Genomic DNA, 21,776 nt, shown 5'->3' with positions numbered 1-21,776 from the left:
CACTGATTCGCAGTCACATACGTTGTATAATAAACGTCCGCCAGGACGTCACAAAATTAGGATACATGTGAATGATGAACATGTGAATGTTTATTTGGTGCCTCTAACTTAGACGTTTCAAAATAAACCGTTCATTATTTAATGTGCATATAATTGAAATGTGTTAAACAGAGAGTGAAGTAAGGATATCCTGATCATTTGGAAGTTGATTTGGCTCTTCGTTTGATTCAAGCGTATCTGTTTCTAAAGAGATGCAATACACCCCTGAGAGATCTATCCATCAGGTGGCAGTATAGGATAGGCTGAGGAAGGACTTTTCATAGAAAGGCAGCTACATTGTGACGGTATTTTGTTCGTCAGCCCCTCCTACTTTCCACGCACACCTAGGCTGTGCTCGTTTATAGAATTGAAAACCAAACAAGCTAATCTTATCTATATTCATATCTGACCACTTTAAATAATTTTAACGAATAAGGAGCATACAACGATGAGCTGGTTGCCTGTTTAATATAGGGCACCTGGTGGCCACAAGGTAAACGGACCGTTTACCTGTTACAGTACGGATTTGCTTTTTAATTTAATGTGAACTTGGTAAGTAAAAAACATAGTCAACTTAAATGTATTACCAACTCATTACATATAAAATGTCTTTGTTACAAATAATGAGATCACACTTGCGTGAACCTGTAAACAATGACTGATCACATATTTTTTCTTTAACTTTTTAAGTTTTGTCAGCTATATTTACCTCAATTTAAAAATGTTGTTAAATTGGCATTACACTTCCGTAAATAGCGGCAGCAAACATAGAAAACCGAGACTGGTCCCGACATAACATCTCAGCGGTTTGTTCTAGAGACATGCGGTTTTAAACGTGCATCTTTTGTGGGATGCCATTTCCCAGAAACTGCGGTACAGCGGAGAAATCTGCCATACACGTTCGAAGATAGAACCAAGTAAAAATGAATGACAGTTTAGGACTTTGTTCACTAATTATTAAATATAAAATATTCGACGTTGCTCGGTATCACGTTTTCAACGAAGCGTGCTTATAAATATAATCTGAATCAGCTGAGGTTAGCGAACAATTAACAGCATTTTTATATGTTTTCCGTCACGGATCTTTCATCGTCTGTATACTCGCAGCTTTTTGAAGTGCCACTGAAATCTAAAGCAACTGAAAGTGCAACTGAAATCAAATGTTAACTGAAAAACGTAAATATCTTTGCAATAGCCTAAGTGACAGAGATATCAAACCAACTGTAGGGCCTAATAAGTTCAGGGAGGTCCCCCACACTGAAAAAACCCCATTGATCAAGAGGAAGATGGATGGTCACAAGCCATTAAACAAAGCCGAGCTACTTGAATTTTTGTGCCAGGAGTGGCATAAAGTCCTAACAGCAATGTGACAGACTGGTGGAGAGCATGCAAAGACACTTGAAAGCTGTGATTAAAAATCAGGGTTATTCCACAGAATATTGATTTCTGAACTCTTCCTACTGTAAGTTAAAACATTAGTATTTTGTTGTTGAAAAATGTATATTAATTTGTTTTCTTTGCATTATTTGAGGTCTGAAAACAATGCATATTTTTTTGGTTATTTTGACCAGTTGATATTTTATACAAATAAATACTCTAAATATTTTTATTTGGAATTTGGGAGTAATGTTGTCAGTAGTTTATAGAATAAAACAAAACTGTTCATTTTACTCAAACACACCTATGAATAGTAAAACCAGAGAAACTGAGAATTTTGCAGTGGTCGCTTAAATCTTTCCGGATCGCGTATGCAGGGCCGACCAAGAAGAGTAAATGTCTCTTACTGAGTGAGTGATTGACAGACTACCCCTTGTTAAATAGCATAGTGGTTAGAGAAGCAGACTTGTGAACTATAAGTCCAGAGGTTGTATCTCCTCGCAGGCAATGCATAGTACATGTTATGAATTATTCAGTATAGACGAAAACTTTGCTGGCTAAAACCGTTAGTTTCTACATTATGGTAAGCCTGAAATAAAACAGTTTACTGTTATATTGCGACTGTTTCTGTTGGACCTTCGAAGTACGCATCCGTGCATGCATTTTGGGTCAGGATAGACAAAAACATTTGCTGGCTTAACAACGTAGTTGCGATATATTAAGCTTTAACTGAAACTGTATACAGTTATAGTGCGGCTGTTTCTGGCATGGAATAGTTCATCTTCAGTTTCGCTAGCAATTGCTCAATACTTATGATTATTCCTAGGAAGTTAGTAGATACTAGTAAGCCTATTTAACACAATCCTCAATGGAGTCTAGTGACATCTGAAATGTGTAATGGCGTGGCATAGTGGTTAAAGACAATTATATTTAATATAATTTACTTTTGTAGCTTCAAAGTGATTTTTATCATGTATCTTATACCTGATTAACAATTTAATATTTAACATGTTATTTTGGCGATTATGTTACTAAAATATATTATGTACAAGGTAGGCCTACTACACAATCTATTCATGTCAGGACAACATGAAATTCTAAAGCCTTCTACTTTAATGCTTGTATAGAAATAAGAGTAGGGAGAGTAAAATGTATATAGAAAAATGTGCAAGTGTGTCGCTAACGGGTCTTTCACATGATAACAGTAAGAACTGCATTGAGCTGGAGAAACCAGTTTCTTTCAATGGAGGACATAAATGCACTATCCCAACCTTTTTTTTGGGTACAGCCAGTAGCCTACTGCACATCACATGGAACCGGCTTAAATGTTCAAATATATATTTGCATCAGCAAAAGAAAAAGTAACATCTGTTGCAAAAACAAACTATTGATTCAAATAGTTTAGATGAGCACAAGTCAAACTTAACTGCCCACAAGCAGCACATATACCAATAGATTGTCCGCAAGCAGCACAAACACATAGCAAATACATTCAGTAACAGTTTTTGTGCATGCCAACTCTATTGACTAAAACATTCTCAACTTTAAAATAGGAGGTGAGGTATTCTGCTGGCACTACACCCCCTTGCAGTGGCCAGCTTACAAACAAAAGCTGTAAAAATGTAAATGCATAAAAAACTTCTTAGATGGGACAATTAATTCATGCAATTTTCAGTACTTTTTCCATTTGAACAAGAATTGCAACAAAGAAAGGACAATTTTGCTCTAGTTTTCAAAACAAAATTTACATTTTCGGCTGTGCTTTTGTGTAACAAATGCACTTCAAATTGTAGGGAATCAGTGTGTCATCTAAATTGCTTTTTTACAGTCTTTGAGCTACTTTAGAGAAAGCTTTTTTTCAAAAGATGCACTTTCAATAATGCGTTTTGTTACTCAAAGTTTATTATTTCTCTTACATTCTGTAGACAAAGAATTAGGTATGCATGTAAACACAATATGTGCATGTCAACTTTGTTGGCTAAAATAACCACAACTTACAAGTTGAACTGAACTCACATGTAGTATAATTTCAAGGCAAATGAACCTACTTTTATTGTGTTTTTATGTACCATTATGAGAAGACATCACCTAATTCTAATATTTGCACTTTTGTAAGACCTGAAAACAATCTAAATGATAAAAATCCGAAATTCTAAGTCCCAATTTATCAGCCAGCACAATAACTCAGACGGCTACAAAGTTTATTGAAACAGCCTGTTTTTAAATGTAAGGGCTGGGTTAGTAAGTCTGTCCCCATACATTTTTACAAAAACCTTCTGAAAGACAAAAGGGTAGTGAAGCTTAACAGGATAACTGTGGTTTATGACATATATTTAACCAAACAGCATAGCGACAGCAAATGCACCATGTTCCAGATCCCACCGCACCCTGACCCCTTCGAGGACAGTTCCTGTATCTTCCAGTTCCATGCTCCCAGCATGCTCGTTGATAATGTAGTTACCAACAGTAGCCTCCTCAATGGCTGTCTTGGTGGACTTTTCATTCAAACCCTACCGAAGATAATGCAAAACGCGTCAATCCTACAAAGTGAATTATTAAAATGTTTACAGTTAGGGACTCAAGAGACCAATAGATCAAGGCTAGAACAAAATTGGCAGTGTATCAAATACTTGTTCTCCCCACTGTACATATAGTAGATCATACTTCATATAATGTTCCATAGTACTTCAATCTTAAAACAATGACATATGGCAAGGGTCTCCCACCTTTTGGTGCATGAGAGCTCATTTAAAAAAGTTTTGTTATGAGCTATGAGTTATGAGTTATTTTGTTATTATTAGTTTTATTTCAAATACATTTATTATTATTTTATTTTCTCCTTTATTCTTAAACCTGTACAAATCCAGACAAGGTTATTGACAAGGCTGAGAAGGTCATTAATGTTGTACTGTTCAAGTTGAGGAGATGGCAGCTATCAAGACTGCTGTCATTGCTTAAATGCCACTGGCCATTGGTGAAGGGGTATTGCAGAAATATGGCCTATTGGGGCAAGGGCCTGAGACACCAAGACACCTCACCACATCTGTTTGGGATGATGTTCCCTGATTCTTAACTTAAGTGCATTGGAGATGTGGCCAAATACACAGCTGAGCACAGAGAAATGTGCTTCAACAATACCCCTCACTTTTTTTGTCATATTTAACACTGCTGCGTGGTTCTTCTGGTTCACCTACCCGAGGAGCATTTTTAATGCGTTATATTTAAAAATAGACAATAAATAAGACAGTAAAATACTATTGTTTGTATTATGTGCATTTTATTAGAGACAGATGCAATAACATTAACATTTGTTTAAACCTTTGTTTTATAATTTTCCAATTTTAATTAGCTGTTTTATTAAACTTTTAATTTACTTTTAACTGAACAATTTTATTGTGTCAATTCATGCTCAGTGTAAAAAAAAGGTATTATAATCTTAGCATGAAAGCATTTGATATTTATTTTGGCACAGAGCACTACGTATAATACCAGTCAAAGGTTGGGACACATTCAAGGGAATATCTTTAGTTTGACTATTTTCCACATTCTATAAATAATATTGAAGACATCAAAACTATGAAATAGTACATATGGAATCATGTAGTAACCATAAAAGTGTCAAACATCCAATACATTTCATAATGCAGATTCTTCAAAGCAGCTACCCTTTGCCTTGATTACAGCTTTGCACACCTAAAAGTTTTAAATAAATGAACGTTAAAAATAAGTACAATCAAAACACGTACAATGGAGTAAGCGAGAGATCAATAAGTAACACCATATGAGCTGATACATACTAAATGGATGTTTGCTGTGATCAGAGAGGTGCGCAAACCATTTGATCCATTTTATTTAATCCATCCATCCATCATCTTTTGCTTATCCGGGGCCGGGTCGCGGGGGCAGCAGTCTAAGCAGGGATGCCCAGACTTCCCTCTCCCCAGACACTTCCTCCAGCTCTTCTGGGGGGACACTGAGGCATTCCCAGGCCAGCCGGGAGACATAGTCCCTCCAGCGTGTCCTAGGTCTTCCCCGGGGTCTCCTCCTGGTGGGACGGGACCGGAACACCTTCCCAGGAAGGCGTTCCGGAGGCATCCGAAACAGATGCCCAAGCCACCTCAGCTGACCCCTCTCGATGTGGAGGAGCAGCGGCTCTACTCTGAGCTCCTCCCGGGTGACCGAGCTTCTCACTCTATCTCTAAGGGATCGCCCAGCCACCCTGCGGAGAAAGCTCATTTCGGCCGCCTGTATCCGGGATCTTGTCCTTTCGGTCATGACCCAAAGCTCATGACCATAGGTGAGATGGTACTGCAGTGGCAGGCACTTAAATAATAGCGTTCTTTACTAAAAATGTACCATGCCTTTGAGCGGTATTCACGGTAATCCACATGTTGTTATATTTTAGGTTTAATTTAGATTTTTTGGCCATCAATCTACCTGTACTACCCCATAATGATGAAGTTTAAACACTTTTAGATATACAGCTCTTAAAAAATTAAAAAAAGTCTAAAAGGAAGGTTTTAAGTGAGGACCAGAGGGGTCAAAATTAAGAGGTGCAGTGGTCCCTTAATTTGTTCTGGAGCTGTATGTGCCACAATTATATCTCTGAGGTCTACAGAGATTTTCCTGGACTTCATGGCTTGATTTTTACTATGACATACACTGTGGGAACTTTTATAGACAATCTTGTGCCTTTCATGTCATATTTAATCCAATGAATTTGCTACAGGTGAACTCCAATACAATTCTAGAAACATCTCAATGATGATCAAAGGACACGGAATGCATCTGAGCTCAATTTGAAGTGTCATGGCAAAGGTCTGAATATTTATGTGATTTTACTGTTTAAAATTTTCCATAAATTGGCATACATTTCTAAAAATGTGTTTTTGCTTTGTCATCATATGGTACTGTGTATAGATTGATGGCAGCAAAATATATTTTTTTAATTATAAATGGCACTGTATATCATATAAAAGACTGAATCATTAAAATAACTTTACCATGGTTTAATCTTGTGGTTTTAGCCTTCAAGTATAATGACACAACTATGCAGGGGGAGAATGGAGGACAAACAATTACAGCTTTTTCTTGAGTATATGTAGTTTTGTAGAAAAATGCATTGAAATATATATGGGATATGGGAGCTTTACTTTTTTTATTATTCCTTGATCGGTTCACAGAGTTAACCCACCAGTTGTTTTAACACTACTGCAACAAAGGTACTACCATTACTACTATTGTATCTCATAATTCTATATACAGGCACCAGTGCATTCAAACTAACTCTACTTCACTTGGCTAGTTTTACTTTCACTTTTGGTTGACCTGCTTACAAAAGTTGTAAAAATGTAATTGTTTGATATTTTTAAAATGTAAACCAGCAAGGTAGCCTACTGTAGATTGCATAATTACTCCCTACACTATTCAATGCTTGTTTTCTCACTTTAAGGGAAATTCAGTGAACTTTGTAGAATTTTTGTATAGCTGATAATGTGAAAGATGAAAATAGGAAAACATCCTCTTCGTATTTGTTTCTTTAATTTCTGTTTGCTATATTACTGTCAATACATTAGAAAAAAATACTATGGGTCTTTAATGTCTTTACCTTGATTTTTTTGTTGTTATTTTAACTCTTCGGTTTCATTGCGTTGCATTTGTTCCTTGTCGTGTTGCATTTTGAAGCACCGCCCAATGATTTTCTTGTACATTAGTAGCCAAGATGCTTCTGTAACCTTCTGAATTAATTCTGTTGCTGCCATCATTCATTACATCATCAATAAAGATGAGTAACCCGTTCCAGAGGCAGCCATATAGGCCCATGCCCTGACACTACCTTCATGCTTCACAGATGAGATGGAAAGTTTTGATTCATCTTCATTTTTTTTTTTTTTTTCACATTTTAGCCTTCACATCACTTTGATTAAGGCTCACCTTCATCTCATTTGTCCATAACACCTGGTTTCCAAACTGTACTGGCTGATCTCTTAACTTTTTAGCAAATTCTTATCTGGCCTTTCTGTTTTTGGTGCTGATCAGAGGTTTGCAAATTGTAGTGTTGCCTTTGTAATTTTGCTGCCTAAGTCTTCTGCAAAGAGTAGATTGTGACACCCCAGCATGTAGATTGTGACACCCCAACAAACATCTGTTGTTTTTGTTGGCCGACCTGGTCATTGCTATTTGCTGAGGACACCAGTGGTTTAATTCTTTTACAGGATGTTTCAAACTGTTGATTTGCCTATGCCCAACAATTGTGCTAAGGTTCTAATTTAGTTCCTCTTTTCTTTTAGCATTCAAATCACTAGATTTGTCTTAGACAGTTCCCTACTCTTCATATTTGATTATGCTTTCTGACATCAGTTTTCATTTTGGCACCTTTTTTGATTTAGTCTGGTCTTACACATTTTGACTAAAATATCTTCAAGTATTAGTCACATTTGTGTCATTTGAATAATTATTTGTTTTGTTATTGTCAAAATGATGAAAACAGTGAGCCATTTTAGTCAACAAAATACCCTTACATTATAGCCACCTTTTATTCAAATTGCAGGCAAAGTTAGCTATTGGTGGGTGAAACTGTAAATCTTAGCAGCCACTTTTATCCTGCAAGATCTACTAAGATAAACCAATAACACGATTTCGATTAAAGACTTGTATTTTGACTGTCTACACCTCCTCCCCAAACCAGCCTCAATTTGCTTTCACATGAATCAGCAGAAGAGAGCTGTTTGCTGAATGAGAGTATTTATAAAAGTGTCTTCTGTATTGCAAGTTACTCTCTTTTTTTGGTGCTTGAAATTGGGCACATTCTTTTCTCTCTGTCATCTTATCCCTTAGTCCTTCACAACAGAAAGCACTGCCCTAAGTATTCTGTCAATGTACCTGGTCAAATAAGGGTTGATAAACTACTCGAGATGGGCACTTATAATATGTTTCAACCCTCCAACACAAACACACATTTTGTAGAACATTTTCCCAAATACACTAATGAAGGTGATAAGGAGTGGATAGAGCTGTGCGTGAAGCGCCTACCTTGTGTGTCTGCTGTAAAATTGTTAGAAGTCATTTTTTCCTCATGCACTCGTGTAAACACAATAGAAAGGCGCAGTGACAAAATCTTTTAAATATGCTTTTTGTACTCTTAAAACATTAACTCAGCATTGTACTAGCATCCACAAATAGGATCCACAAGATTTATTTACATACAAAGGAGCTGATCGCACTGAAATGCCTTCTCTCTTTCCAAAAACCTCATGTACAGTAACGTTTCATAAGACCTTAGTCATATACATACGTTTGTCTCATAATTCTAGTCTCGTTTTAGTCAACCGGAATGAAAAATTGTTTTGATGCGACTTCAATGTGTAAACAGCATCAGGAAACACCTGAACAATTAGAAACCCCTGTGAGCCAAATAACCCAATACTTATGCTCACATAAAATAAGGGGACTGAACTCTGACAGTGCTGTCACTTTTAGTGGGTAAAACATATAAGTGAAATTAAAGGTGACATACAGTACTTTTGCCTCATATTCAGTCAGATTTTCCTATACCTTGAGTGCACAGCAAAAGTAGCAATACTGAATACACTGTCCCACTAGTTATGGAGGACACTGTTCATTAGCTAACTAATGTCGGACAAATGGTAGTTTTCATGAATGTCACATTTCACAAAATGCTGCACATTTGGTGCACAAAACCACCTAGATAGCTAGATGTAAAATTGTACAACATGAGTTCCTCGTGAAAGCACAATTGCTTTGATTTTCTTTTTGTTGATTATTGTGCATGACAATGTGGAGATGTGAGTACCAACTTCCTTTTGGAGAGCAATTTTTTTAAGTGATTTGTCTTGCATTAAAAAAAGAAATTGTGACTGGTTGTTTTAAATCCACATAAAAAGTTAATACATTTTTATAGTTGTACCATCTTTATAATTATGTTTTTTTTTTTACAATCAAGGCTTATGGAAAAGAAGCCAATGGTTGAGCAGGCTATTTATCCCATACCATCTGCAAAAAATAGTTGAGGCTGAGAAGATATTGTCTCGAACTAAAGCCCCAAAAGCCTGGTTCTGGTAATGTGCCTTGTTAGTCTGTATGCACAGACTATAACGGCTTGGTTCGCACTATGTCTATCATGTCCTCAGTTAACGTTAGCTATTGCGTTTGGTGCTAACGGCTTGCTAAAAGCAGCATGAAAACCCACTCATGGAAAATTGAGCCACAGACCACATTAGTCAATGGCCCTGTATTCTGCTACTGACACCTACACCATAGCCAATGCAATACATGGCTTCTGAGAAAACATCTATGTGGGAGGGGTTGACAACTGTTTGAGCAAGCCTAAAAAAATACACTAGATTTTTGGCGTAGGTGTTCAGGGAAATAAAATGTAAATGTGTTTTACTACCACTTTCATACATATACCAGTTGAAATTTGTGATGGTAAACTTATTCTTAATTTCCTATGGATTTACATTTCAAAAAAACATTTACAGTTTTGGTGCAACACTACTTAGATCAAACACTTCTGGCTTTTTGTGTATATTCTTATTAGTTTAAAGACTATCAACAGATATTATATTAATGTCTCTGTTTCCCAACAGTGTTCTATCCTAAATATGATGGTGATATTTGCCATTACTCTTGCATTCTATGGTGGGGGTTTTTCTTTGACATCAGGTAAGTGTCTGTAATTTACGAAAAACATTACTTTTTCTTAATAGTTGTCTTTGTGAATCTGTCCATTAGAATAAACAAATATCTAATTCTGTATGGACAAGAGGAGACATAGTATGTAACCTTACACTGCTTTTCTGCCAAACAGTATACATATATACATCAAATGTCACAAAAATTTTTCATTGCATAAAAATGTAATTCAACTTTGAGAATCAATGTCTCACTGCATATTGGAAACTTGCTAATCAGTTCAGTGAAATAGGACATGCATTGAGCAAATTGCTTAGGTATAAATGAAACAGAATTTATGTGTTTACTGTTTCCTCTAGACAGAAGAGAAAGTTTATAATCAGCCTGAATAAACAACATTAAAAAAAATGTCACATGAATATTATTTATATATATATTAGGGGTGTCGTGATATAGCGGTGTTGCCGATAACCGTGATATTTTAAAAATGCAATATTGAAATCATGTTAATAATAAACATGTCATAATATTGTATTCACTATGCGAAACTGAAGTTGTATTTTTCCAAAAACGCCTCTCGGTATTACGATACCTTATTCATGTCAACTATGGACAGACGATGCGACTGGACCTGTGCATTGGCATTGAAATCTACTCGTTCGCCCTACTAGAAACCCCGGGTGATTTTCCCCAAAACTCCTCTTGGCCTTGTGGGTCGTTTGTTTATCAGTTCATCTGGTTGTCTTTTCACTTTCCATTAAGTGTAATTTTTCTTTTTGTATGCTTTTCTTTTTTATGTGTACAGTTATGGTTACAGACTCTCTCCACCTCATATTTTGAGTGTAATCCAAAAAAGAGGGGGGAAAAAGCACATTAGACAAAGTTAAAGATGAATTTGACTAATAGCATTTATTTTCTTCAAAATTTCAATAGGTCCTGCGATATTATCGTTACCGTGAATTATTTTGGGAAAAATAATCGTGCAGTGAAAATCTGATATTGTGACAGCCCTTTTTTAAAACCTAGTAATGGGTTCTAAAACAGTTATTGTATTGTTCTTGTTTTATCATGTAATATATCAGAAAGTTATATAAATATCAAGTGACTTGTTTTAGGATTCTTAAATTGTTCTTGTATCATAGCATATATTTGAAACGGATGTAAATACCAAGTGACTCTTCAGTTGCTGTTTGGCCTACTGCCAATGGCAAATTGACAGTAGGCAAACGTGTTATGCAGATACATGCATCTAACTAGAGAATACACTGACTGACTACAATATTTATCTGATATTTATATATATATATATATATATATACTGTCATGTAATTGATCCCCAAATATGTCAATAAATATAATTATATATATATATATATATAATGAAAAACGTTATAGCAAATACTTTCATGTAATGCCCCTTATTGTTTTGATCTATCTATAGTAGAATCTTCAAGTCCTCTTCACATAAAACTTGGGAGTAAATTGGTGATACCGTGCGTGAGTAATGGAAATCATCCAGAATCTTTTACATGGTTTTACTCAAATCATAGTGCTGGTGAGCACCGCATCAAGTTTTTCAGTGAGGATAAAACCGGCATTCAGCGCACAGTCCAGGATTTATGGACTAGAAAGATGGTTTTAGGGAATCGTTCACTGGTTATCAACCCTTTTACAGAGGAGGACCAAGGAATATACACATGTGAATTAATTAAAAGGGACAAAATAAGCGATCATCTGTCTTGGTCCATTGTTCTTGAAAAAGGTTAGTCAACCTACTATAATTAAACATAATTTGCAAGCCAATAATTTTGTCTAAAGCTCTCTAATTGTACATCTCTTTGTTCAGAAACTCACTTGCCAGTAATAACAACTTCGGCTGGCAATCATTTTATGCATGAATCGACTACAAAAATGGTTAGCAGCCCATATTACAAACTTGCCACAACTCTGACCAACACAAGCAATAAAAGCATAGGTGAGACCCACTTGTGGAATAGTTCTTTGAGTCCATGTCCATTCTTTGTACACCTATTTTAAAATAAATACCATATGTCTAATAATACTCCTGATGTAAACATATACTGTCATTTAATTTATCTTTCCATCCCATGGATTTTTTTTTTGAAGATTTGTACTCACACAGCCCTAATTGACTGATGAGATCTAGAGCTCACATCCTTACCCAGATGAATAGCTTCTTCAAAAAGCTCTTACAAAAAAGGCGTTGTCATCATTTTCACAATTACAGTTTTATTTCAACCTTTATAGCATGTTAGTAAAAATGCAGGCTGCACTGAGGCATGTCTTTAGAAACACAACACTTTTCCTGCCTCTTTTACAGACAATGGGACTACTCCATATTGCAGAGAAACTCAATGTCTGACATCCGTTGCTGGAATCTCAGCAGCTGGGTGCCTTTTTCTACTTGCACTGTGTATATTATGCCAATTCAGAAGTAGAATACTTTCAGGTAGGACCTCTATCAGTTAAGCAGGAGAGATCACAAGATGAATAATATTTTTTGTTACATGTTGATATTCAGTTTTGAAGCCCTATCCATTTAAATGAGAATTGATTGTAAGGTGTGTATTTTTCTTCAAATATTTAAGCTTCTGCCAATCAACTCTTTGTTGGCCAGACAACACGCTATGTAAGTTATCTTATCTTGCTTACATCACTCATATTCTTGTTATTGTTTATGTAATTATGACATTGTTGACGATGACGATTAGTTGCACAGCAGTGAATTCAGAAAAAACATATGACTTCTATGCAAATCTCGTTCATCAATTTTCAGCAGGAAGAAGATTCTGAAGTTGTTTATTCGTCCTTGGTTGTCAGAAGACTCCAACAGAGAGATTGCATTAGCAATGAAAATGACTGTGTGTACAGTCATATCAAGGTTTAAGAATATAGAATGCCACACCATTTTGATGACAGGTAATAGCCTGAATCAAGTTCATCACCTTGCTAAAAGGTGCCAGAAAACAGCAAGGTGTCAAGATTCTTTACTTTCAGTTGTTAGTAACTGTAACATCCAGTACAAAATCTACTAGTTCAGGGCTGTCTAACATTTTTATCCTTTTCGACATTCGTTATTTAGCAGGTTTTACTGTACCATTTCTTTATTTTTTGTTTAAACATTTTGATTAATTATTATTTAGAATTACACTAAACACCTTCTCAAAGCACAGTGCACATGAGGGGTTTCTTATGACACAAAGATCCATTAGAAGGATGTAGAAAGAGGTGATGAAAGATTGAACAACTACCATTGGTGGCTAAAATGAATAAGATTGTGTCTTTATGTGCTGGACAAGGAAAGAATGTTTAAAACAATACACAATGACTGAAAATAATGCTGTTAAAAGTCATGTTTGTAAATGTATTTGGTCATTTCCATAAGCAGATTTTGTCTCGACTTTAATTGTTAAATATTTTGAAAAACACTGACTGCCTCTGCTAGCCTTTTCTTTAACCATTCAATCTGAACAAACCTTGTATTGACTGCACTGACAACAACACACTGTTAGGCGTTAATGTAAATAATCCTATAATATCATTAGCAATTTTGCATATAATTGTTTATTTATATTTTATTCCCTAGTACAAGGGGGGAGTCCCCATGACAATATTTGTGTATGTTGGGCAGGGTAGTGCCTTTTCATAACTGTCTCAAATTATGAAAGCTTGCTTTATATCTGAAATGTTATGTCCCTAAACAAATTATAAAGATAATTTTTAATAGATATTACATAAGTATATATTTCTGTCTTCCTTCATTGCTGTTATATTATTTTATACATATCCCTGGTACTTAAATGTTTTCTTAAAAGTTTAACAATGTTATCATTGATAGTTAACATGTTTTAGGCTACATTACCTCTAATTAAATGTATGTCTTGTGACAGATTAGGTGTAATTGCAAAGGTTGTATTACCCATTTATAGTGTCACGTATTACAAAACGTCTCCACAAATTTCAGAAAAATTGTATCTGTTAGATGCATTGCATTGAGTTCATTTTTAAACACTATAGAACGTTTTCGCATTGTAGTTGAATGCACCACACAATTGCTTATTGCGCATGCGCAGAAACCATAAGACCGGGTAGACCGCTTGCAAAGTTATTATACTAACCAAAACTACTACCTTAACTGTTCGATATCATCTTTCTTAACAGTCTCCGGTGTGTAGCTGTTTGATAATCGGCTAAATTGCTTTCGAAAGGTGAATACGTTAATTTGAAGATGCCCAGCAAACAAACTAGCTATAGTACAATGTTGTAGCTAGCTAGTTAGCTAGCTAAGAAGCTAGATAACGCTTGCGTTTAGTTGAAAAGAAAACAGCAGACGTAGGTAGTTGTCTCAAAGGTTTTCACCAAACATAATGTAAGTTCAGTGTATTGCACATAATTACTTTAACTCTTTTCTCATATCGTTTTTTGGTTAACGTATTCGGCTAGCCAGCTAACTGGCAAACGGTATATCCAATGTATTGTAGTAAGCGTATAGCTAGCCTGTTTTAGAATGAAATCAGATAGCGAAGTGCATCCTCTACACATTTTGCCTTTCAGTCAAGGTATTCACTCTAATAATCAGCATCGGTTGGAGGCTTCGTTTCAGATTATATAAATATGTTAACAAACAACGTTCTAGCTAACCCTTGTTGATAAAGTTGCGTGTATTTGCTATAGCTACCGGACACTGACGAGAGATGGAGGCGCCACCAGTCTCAGTAATGCCAGTCACGGGCGGCACAATCAACATGATGGAATACCTGCTGCAAGGTGAGTCTCCCTCCGTTAGGATGGTGACAAAAACATCTTTAGTAGGACAGACATGGTATATGAGATCTGGTATGGTGTCTTAGTGCTATGTGGTAAATATAGTTAGCTACATTTCAAGATAAATATTGTTATCTTAAAACCACATACAAGCGTCTGCTGTGACTTGAGAGTATTCTTTCAAGAAGTGAGTTTCAATTAAATAATTTAAATGTGTCAACTACTTGAATTTACAGTGATTTCTTCAAGGCCTCCACTTATGACGCTTTTCTCTCATGTCATGACTCAGGTAGTGTCTTGGATCAGGCCCTTGAGAGCCTATTGCACCGCCTCCGTGGCCTTTGCGACAATATGGAGCCTGAGTTGTTCGCCGACCACGAGCTGGTCTATCTCCTGAAGGGCCAGCAGGGCAACCCGTTCCTGCTGCGCGCCCGCCGCTCCCTCTCACACCCCACGGCACCCTGGCACCTGCGCTACCTGGGCCAGCCCGAGGTGGGAGACAAGTCCCGTCATGCTCTGGTGCGCAACTGTGTGGACGTGGCCGCCTCGCACAGCCTCCCCGACTTCCTTAACGAGATGGGCTTCCGCATGGACCACGAGTTTGTAGCCAAGGGTCACATTTTCCGGCGAGGCGCGCTGAAAGTGGTGGTGAGTAAACTGTCCCGCGTCCTCGTCCCCGGGAACACCGACAACACCGAGCCCCTGTCGCTCTCATCCCTCGTGGAGCTCAGCGTGTTGGCCCCTGCTGGCCAGGATACCATGTCAGAGGAAATGCGCAGCTTCGCAGAGCAGCTCAAGCCCCTTGTTCACCTAGAGAAGATTGACCCCAAGAGACACATGTGAAAAAAGAAAAAGGGGTGCGTTTGGATGAGCCGCCCCATCGGCTGTAATGGACTAACTGTGGATTTGTCTTCTGTTTTGTTTTACGTGGGACTGTTTCTGTGATTGTTACAAGGGAACACTTTCTCTGAGCTGTCTGCACAGTTTTTTTTCGTTGCTGTGGATGGATTTACTTTCGGAGAGGGTGTTGAATTAGGGGGGAAATTGGTTTCTATTTCATTTACTGACTGCCATCCCCCTTTTGGTTTTGTTATGAGGGAAACCAATTGTGGTTTGTTTTGTGTTTAAGTTGTTTCAAGAAATGCTGAAAGCTAAAGTGTTTATTAAACTGGATTTTTCTCATCTAGGCTCTGTCGTTTTGGTTCACATCAGACAGGCTCTGTGTTGTGCCCTGATGAACTGGCTCTCGTTCATCAGGGCACAACATTCTGGATGTTTCTGACGACTCAGTTCTTATCTGCATATTCATTAAACATTTAACAAGTCCACATTTCTTCTTGCAGCATTCCATATGTTTTTGGTGCTTTTCCACTGCATGGTACCGGCTCGACTCTACTCACCTAGTACCGCATAGTGCCGTGGTTTGTTTTCCACTACAGATACCCTGTACATGCCCATAGTGACATCACAGGAAAACTGGCGTGATGCCGCCTCCAACGCGACACACGTGGGAACTACAATGGAGGATATTGTACACCTGATACTGGCGAAAAGCCAGCATTTTCAAACTAACATAAAACCTGTAGTGAACAGAAATCTATTGAACGAACTGCAAAAATTTTCTTAAATTGACAAGCTTTGAACAAATCAAAAGTTAAATCAATCTGGATAACATGGTCACAGACCCAGTTTGAAAAATATTTGTGTATACACCTAACAACTTAACACCAACACATTTAAACAACCTACATAACCCCTCCATCTCGATTAAAAGGTATACATAATTGCCGGCTATAATGCCACCAAATGACTCAAGAGTAGCCTGTTACGAGTCTGGTCCTATGTACTCGCCCTGAAATTAGCCCATTTCAATACAAGGACTCCTGAGACAGACCCGCGGAGACGCGTCGTTCTCGTCTCATAAACCCATTTTCAAAAACAGCTTGTTTTGCTTTGCTGCACGCTTTGAGTCACTTGTCCAATCTGAAGTCTTCTGTGTTTTCACGTCACCTTTTGGTATTGCCTCGGCTCGCTTGGAGCCCTGACAGAGCAGGTACTAAAAACAGTATTTGGTTCTAGGTACTGTCCTAACTTTTGGCCAGTGGAAAAGCAAAAAAGGCAAGGCGTGTCGAGCTGGTACCGTGCAGTGGATTAAAAAAAATCAAAAATAATATTTACGGAATGTGTCCTTGTTGATTTGTTCAATTTCCTTTGTTTGCCACTAGAGGGCACCCTTGCTCTTTCTGAACAAACCCGGCGTCTGCTTTGAGTTATCTTGGCACCTCAGATCATCTACAGTAGTTGTGGTTGCCATGGTAATAATTAGCTGCAAGATCTGCACATCTCCCTCTAATGAGCGTTCTCAATTTCTTAATGATACGTAGACCTATGAAAGCCTTCTCACAAAAGCATTAATTCCCTCCTACTCCTATCCTCTGTGTTTTAACCCATTAGTACCTCCTGGTGCTATCACTTAAGGCCTCCGTTTTTTTTAAGGTACGGTTATAATGTAAAAATACAGCCTGTTGTCATGTCAATTCTTGATGCCCTTCCTTATAGGATGGCATGTTGCCATTGCGTCCAGTGAGATTAAGTTGTGCCAGCCAGCCAATGTAAAGAGACCCTGTGTCTGAAGGGATCTTCTGGGAGGTTTTCACTATTCCGATGTGGTCTCTATCACTCTCACCTCTGGCCTGTCTCCATTTAAATGTTGGCTGTTCTGTAATGGTTCGAATAAAACCATTGTTCTAAGTGTGCTGCCTTTTCTATGTACAATATTCCATAGTGGCTGGTTGTAAAGCATCTGATAGAGACATGCATTTTTACCCACATCCAAACGCAGACTCTTGGCCCCAAGGACTGAAGGCTGATGTTTCACGATGCCTGTAAAGTGAATTATGTATTAAAGAAGCAGATGCCTCTTGCCCAGGGCTGTTTGTGTCCTGCCAGTCAACGGCAATATTCTGCAGGCTTTATTCCACTTAAACTAGTGTTTAGTAGCCTGCTCTTCGGTCATGAGCCGGACTCCCAGGGTACCTCCTTGTTGGCTGGAGAGCCCAGCCAGAGACTTGCTAATCAGCTGCTTGGCATCGGGCCCGCTCAGCCACTGTGGATCCAGCCAACCAACGATTTCTCATGTGAGTGATTTCATCCACTACCGAAGGCCAAGTCAGGTTGCCTCAAAGTTTCTCGGTAGTGGATGTCTGAGGGTCTCGTAGAGAGATCGGATCAGTCAGATGATATAGGCTTGAATGTAACCTGTTGGGTTGCACCCATTCCAAAGGGATGTTCCTCCTATGAAGTGTGCAGTATAGGTAGTGTATAGAGGTAGTCTGGACTGGTATTTGGTGAAATTGGAGATTATTTGTATGAAGGCATGGAACATGTTTAATCCCTACTGAACTTCTGGGCATCTTAAATGTGAAGTCCACCCCTTTTAAGACATCATAATCATTTGCCTGACCATTTGATGCCTCCAACATGTGTGAAGTAAACACACAAAACCCCAATGTCCTGATATATATATTTTTTAAAGCAACAGAATCCACAGTCACCATATCACCCCCACCTGCCTATTACATAAGGATCGTCAAGCAGATTTTGTACTCTACCCCTGAAAAGAGAAAAGCATAGCCCCCCCCAGCATGTTTTATCATCCAGTCAGTGTTGAACTTGTAAATAGGATTAAGTGGTCCTGTGTCTTATCGTATTAGTTACACCTCTCTCTTTCAGGTCGCTCCAAACTGTGGAAAGAAGCTGTTACCTGCGGACCACTTTCTTCCCCCCGTCTTCCATTTCGCTTCACTGTCTTAATGAAAGCCCTCTTGGCTCCTCGTCGCTGTTCATCTGAACATTATGTTCATACCAGGTAGTGCCTATGCCAAGATCTGTGCTACGATAAGCCTGACTTTGCCCCGGGCAGGAAGTATTTAAGTCAGCCTGAGTTGGGCCGACGCCACGGAGGGGTGAAATCCGGCCTCGCCTACTCGGGAACATTCCCGATACTTGGAAAGAAGCCACTTTTTCCTGTGTCATTCAGGGTCATTCAGATGCTCGATGAGGGAAGCGAACTGAGGAAAGGGGAGAGGTGTTATCCCAGGACAGACGTTTCTCTCCCCCAGGCCTGCAGTTCTTTCAACTTGGAGTGTTCCGGTCATCCCCGGCCCAACAGAGGCCACACGAGCCGCTGATGTGACATTGCTAGGCGGCTGGGGATGAGTACCGGTGGGTTCCTGGATCTTGGCTCTGTGGGACGAAACCCATTCAGAACGGCATGGTTTATTGTTCTTTTTTTCTGAATGTGAATGAAATTCCACTGAATTTCATCCCCCCCAGAGAAGTCTAAATGAACGGGCACAAAGCGCGCCTTGTGCTGTTGCGAAGTAGCTCTCAGCCCAGTCCGTTGCTGCCCCGCTTGTGGCTGAAGTGGTTTTCTGTGCCGAACTGGCTGTTCTAAAGTCAGCCACAGAGGGTGCCTGAAGCCAGTCCTCCCGCCTTTGGAATGTCTGGGATAGGGAACAGTGCGAAGCAGTCGGCCTGCCCAGAGGGAAGCGTACACACAGGCTCCGGACACCAGGCTACGTCTCTTGGCACTGGGGGGCCTCCCTTCGCCTCCCCGCCGCTCCCTCCCCTCCTTTTCCCTCCAGAGGTGTGGTCCTCTTCCAAGGCTCTGGCTTAAGGTCAATAGTCTGTCACCACCTCAAATACTTTGCTCTGTCTCTGCGTAGGTGTGCATGTCGTGTGACAGGTTAAACAGTGCATACTGGAACTAGAGGGCTTGTGGTTCATGAACTCCGCTTCTCAATTCCCCTGCACAAAGTTTGTGTTCGTGAATGATTTAAATGAATACTATAAATACAATTGTGTTATGTTCAGTGTTTTACCCCCCCCCCGCCCCAGTTCTCTTAGCAGCATGATATTATTACTATTTTGAAACGAATGTGGGGATATTCGTCGGTCATACCGTGACACACTATGACACATCCTCGCCCATCTAATGCATGCGCTCAACTCGACGAGTCATTTCACAAGTGTGACTTTACTCATCCCCACACATGTCTGCATTTTGCGGCCGTATTGCGCAACTTTGAATGTACGCCTAATTACTATTGTAGGTAGGTGGGGACTCGGTAGACAATTTCAGCTTGTGCTTTAAGTGGATGTTTTCGTGGGTTGGGACTGTTGTGGTCAATTATCACTCAAGGAGCATTTGAACGTGCTTTGTTTGTGACGCTTCCCACCGGGTCGTCTCGAGTAAACAACGCTATCCGCTGGCCGTCCATGCCCTCGGGAACGAGAGCTTCTGCCAAAACCTTTAATCATGGGTGACATCGTGTGTCAACGTCCTTTTTCTGCAGAACAAATCAATGCAATTGCATAGTAAATTCACTGATGGGTGTGTACCTGTTTCTATAAGTGGCGCGTGCTGACATTCCCGAAATAATTCACGAGTGACTGTTTGTAGACGGTAAAGCCTATCTACTGTATCGCTTAGACATTCCATAACGACATTACTCAAGCACTCATCCGATCTTTGGTTGATGACCTTTTACAATATATCCCATCATTTCTATTATATCTCAATTTTTGCTTAGCCCGTTTTCCATCTCTTTCAACAGAGAAACAGTTTGTTTTCACACCACCATCACATGGTTCTCCCTTGTCCCAGTGAGGCGCATATAGCCTACTGTAGGGTGAGCAATGTCTTCTAGTCATCACAGTGGCCTACATACAAAATTGTGAGATGCAATTGGTATGGTGTCTTCACATATTGCATGGAGAAAATATTGTAGGTTAAGCTCTCTGGCTACATCCAGCCCTACTAGAATTTGAGCATATGTCACTGGTCTACACAAAGTTAATAATAATGTTGATTTCAAAAAAGTATATACATTTCTATGTACTACAAATAAAATAAAAAACATAACATTCTTGATTGCATACAAATTCACCCCCTTTGCTATGACTTGAAGCTGTAGTGCAGCCAATTGCCTTCAGAAATTTTGACATTAAACACCTGCTTCTGGAAGGCCCCAGAGGACGTGACAGAGAGCATATTCAAAGAAACACAGCGCCATTAACAAGGAGCATTTCAAACAAACCCGGGATAGAACCGTCAGTGTCCACCGAAACATAGCAACTCGACAGAGTTTTTGGCGGTCAGATAAGCTACAAGATGTTGTCGACACCTGGGTGTCCCACAAAGCTGGGCCAGGTGGAAGATTGGCACACAGAATCTGGCTCCATTACATTTTGGGGCATAAGGCATGTGGAAGACAGCAAAGATGTGGCAAAACTATTCTGGTCGGTTTAGACCAAATTTAAGTTATTGGCTAAGTTACAGAATGCTCTGTGTGGCACTGTCAACACTGCTTTTCTCCCTGAGAACACCATCTTAAAATTGCTGTTAACTGACGGTGCACATACAATTTCAGAGCTTTTAGAATTAAGATTTTTTTTAAGTTTTACCAAAACTTGCAGATAGAAATCTGGTTGATCAGTGGTCTTACTGTGAATGTCCACTGGTCTAGTGCGCCCACTGCCTCGAATGGATAAAATTTATTTAATATGAACAGCGTCAAGGCCTTGTTGACGGTTGCGCAAAGCATCTCGGGAAGGCAGCGAGGCCCTTTGAGCTGTCTATAAGCAACCATCTGGGGCAAGGCGGGATGCGTTTTGCAGGCAAATACGCACCGGAACAGTGGAAGTGCACCGTAAGTCTCCACCTCACAGCACCACTGCATCCTGCTGCCAGGACATTGACTTCCAGTCCAGGCATTTCCTTAGTGCAGGGGGTTGTGCAAATTGGTTTAGCACCTTTTGGGGTGGGATATCAGACCGGGATGCCTTGTTTTGTTGTGCTCTATCACCACCTTATGGTAGGTCAGGGTTCTGCAAGCTAACTTGTGGTTGACGGCTGA

The 21,776-nt window shown here is 39.1% G+C and overlaps 1 protein-coding gene and 1 long non-coding RNA gene across 4 annotated transcripts; both read left to right on the top strand.

The window, feature by feature from the left end:
• Nucleotides 1–402: 402 nt before the first annotated feature.
• On the top strand, nt 403–12,960 carry LOC105006559. Of its 2 annotated transcripts, XR_002195749.3 has the most exons (7): nt 403–591; nt 10,026–10,101; nt 11,513–11,833; nt 11,918–12,046; nt 12,413–12,541; nt 12,681–12,721; nt 12,869–12,960. It is a non-coding gene; the product is annotated as an uncharacterized LOC105006559 (long non-coding RNA). The 2 variants fall into 2 exon arrangements; XR_002195748.3 differs by having other exon boundaries at nt 11,918–12,541.
• A 1,168-nt stretch (nt 12,961–14,128) lies between these two features.
• med18 (mediator of RNA polymerase II transcription, subunit 18 homolog (yeast)) lies at nt 14,129–16,038 on the top strand. Of its 2 annotated transcripts, none has more exons than XM_010865160.3 (3): nt 14,129–14,300; nt 14,767–14,859; nt 15,146–16,038. In XM_010865160.3, the coding sequence occupies exons 2-3, from the start codon at nt 14,787–14,789 to the stop codon at nt 15,697–15,699; spliced, it is 627 nt and encodes a 208-aa protein (XP_010863462.1). In that variant the 5' UTR covers nt 14,129–14,300; nt 14,767–14,786; the 3' UTR covers nt 15,700–16,038. The 2 variants fall into 2 exon arrangements, with proteins under 2 accessions (XP_010863462.1, XP_010863461.1); XM_010865159.4 differs by having other exon boundaries at nt 14,129–14,461.
• The last annotated feature ends 5,738 nt before the right edge of the window (nt 16,039–21,776 follow it).

This window comes from Esox lucius, chromosome 20 (genome assembly GCF_011004845.1).
Source record: "Esox lucius isolate fEsoLuc1 chromosome 20, fEsoLuc1.pri, whole genome shotgun sequence".
NCBI classification, from domain to species: Eukaryota; Metazoa; Chordata; class Actinopteri; order Esociformes; family Esocidae; genus Esox; species Esox lucius.
The sequence above is the reverse complement of the archived record's forward strand: the minus strand, read 5'-3'. Positions and strand labels throughout refer to the sequence as shown.

Coding starts and splice junctions, on each gene's coding strand:
- med18 (XM_010865160.3), top strand. CDS start 14,787: ATGGAGGCGCCACCAGTCTCAGTAATGCCAGTCACGGGCGGCACAATC. Junction 14,860..15,145: donor GATGGAATACCTGCTGCAAG/GTGAGTCTCCCT, acceptor GTCATGACTCAG/GTAGTGTCTTGGATCAGGCC.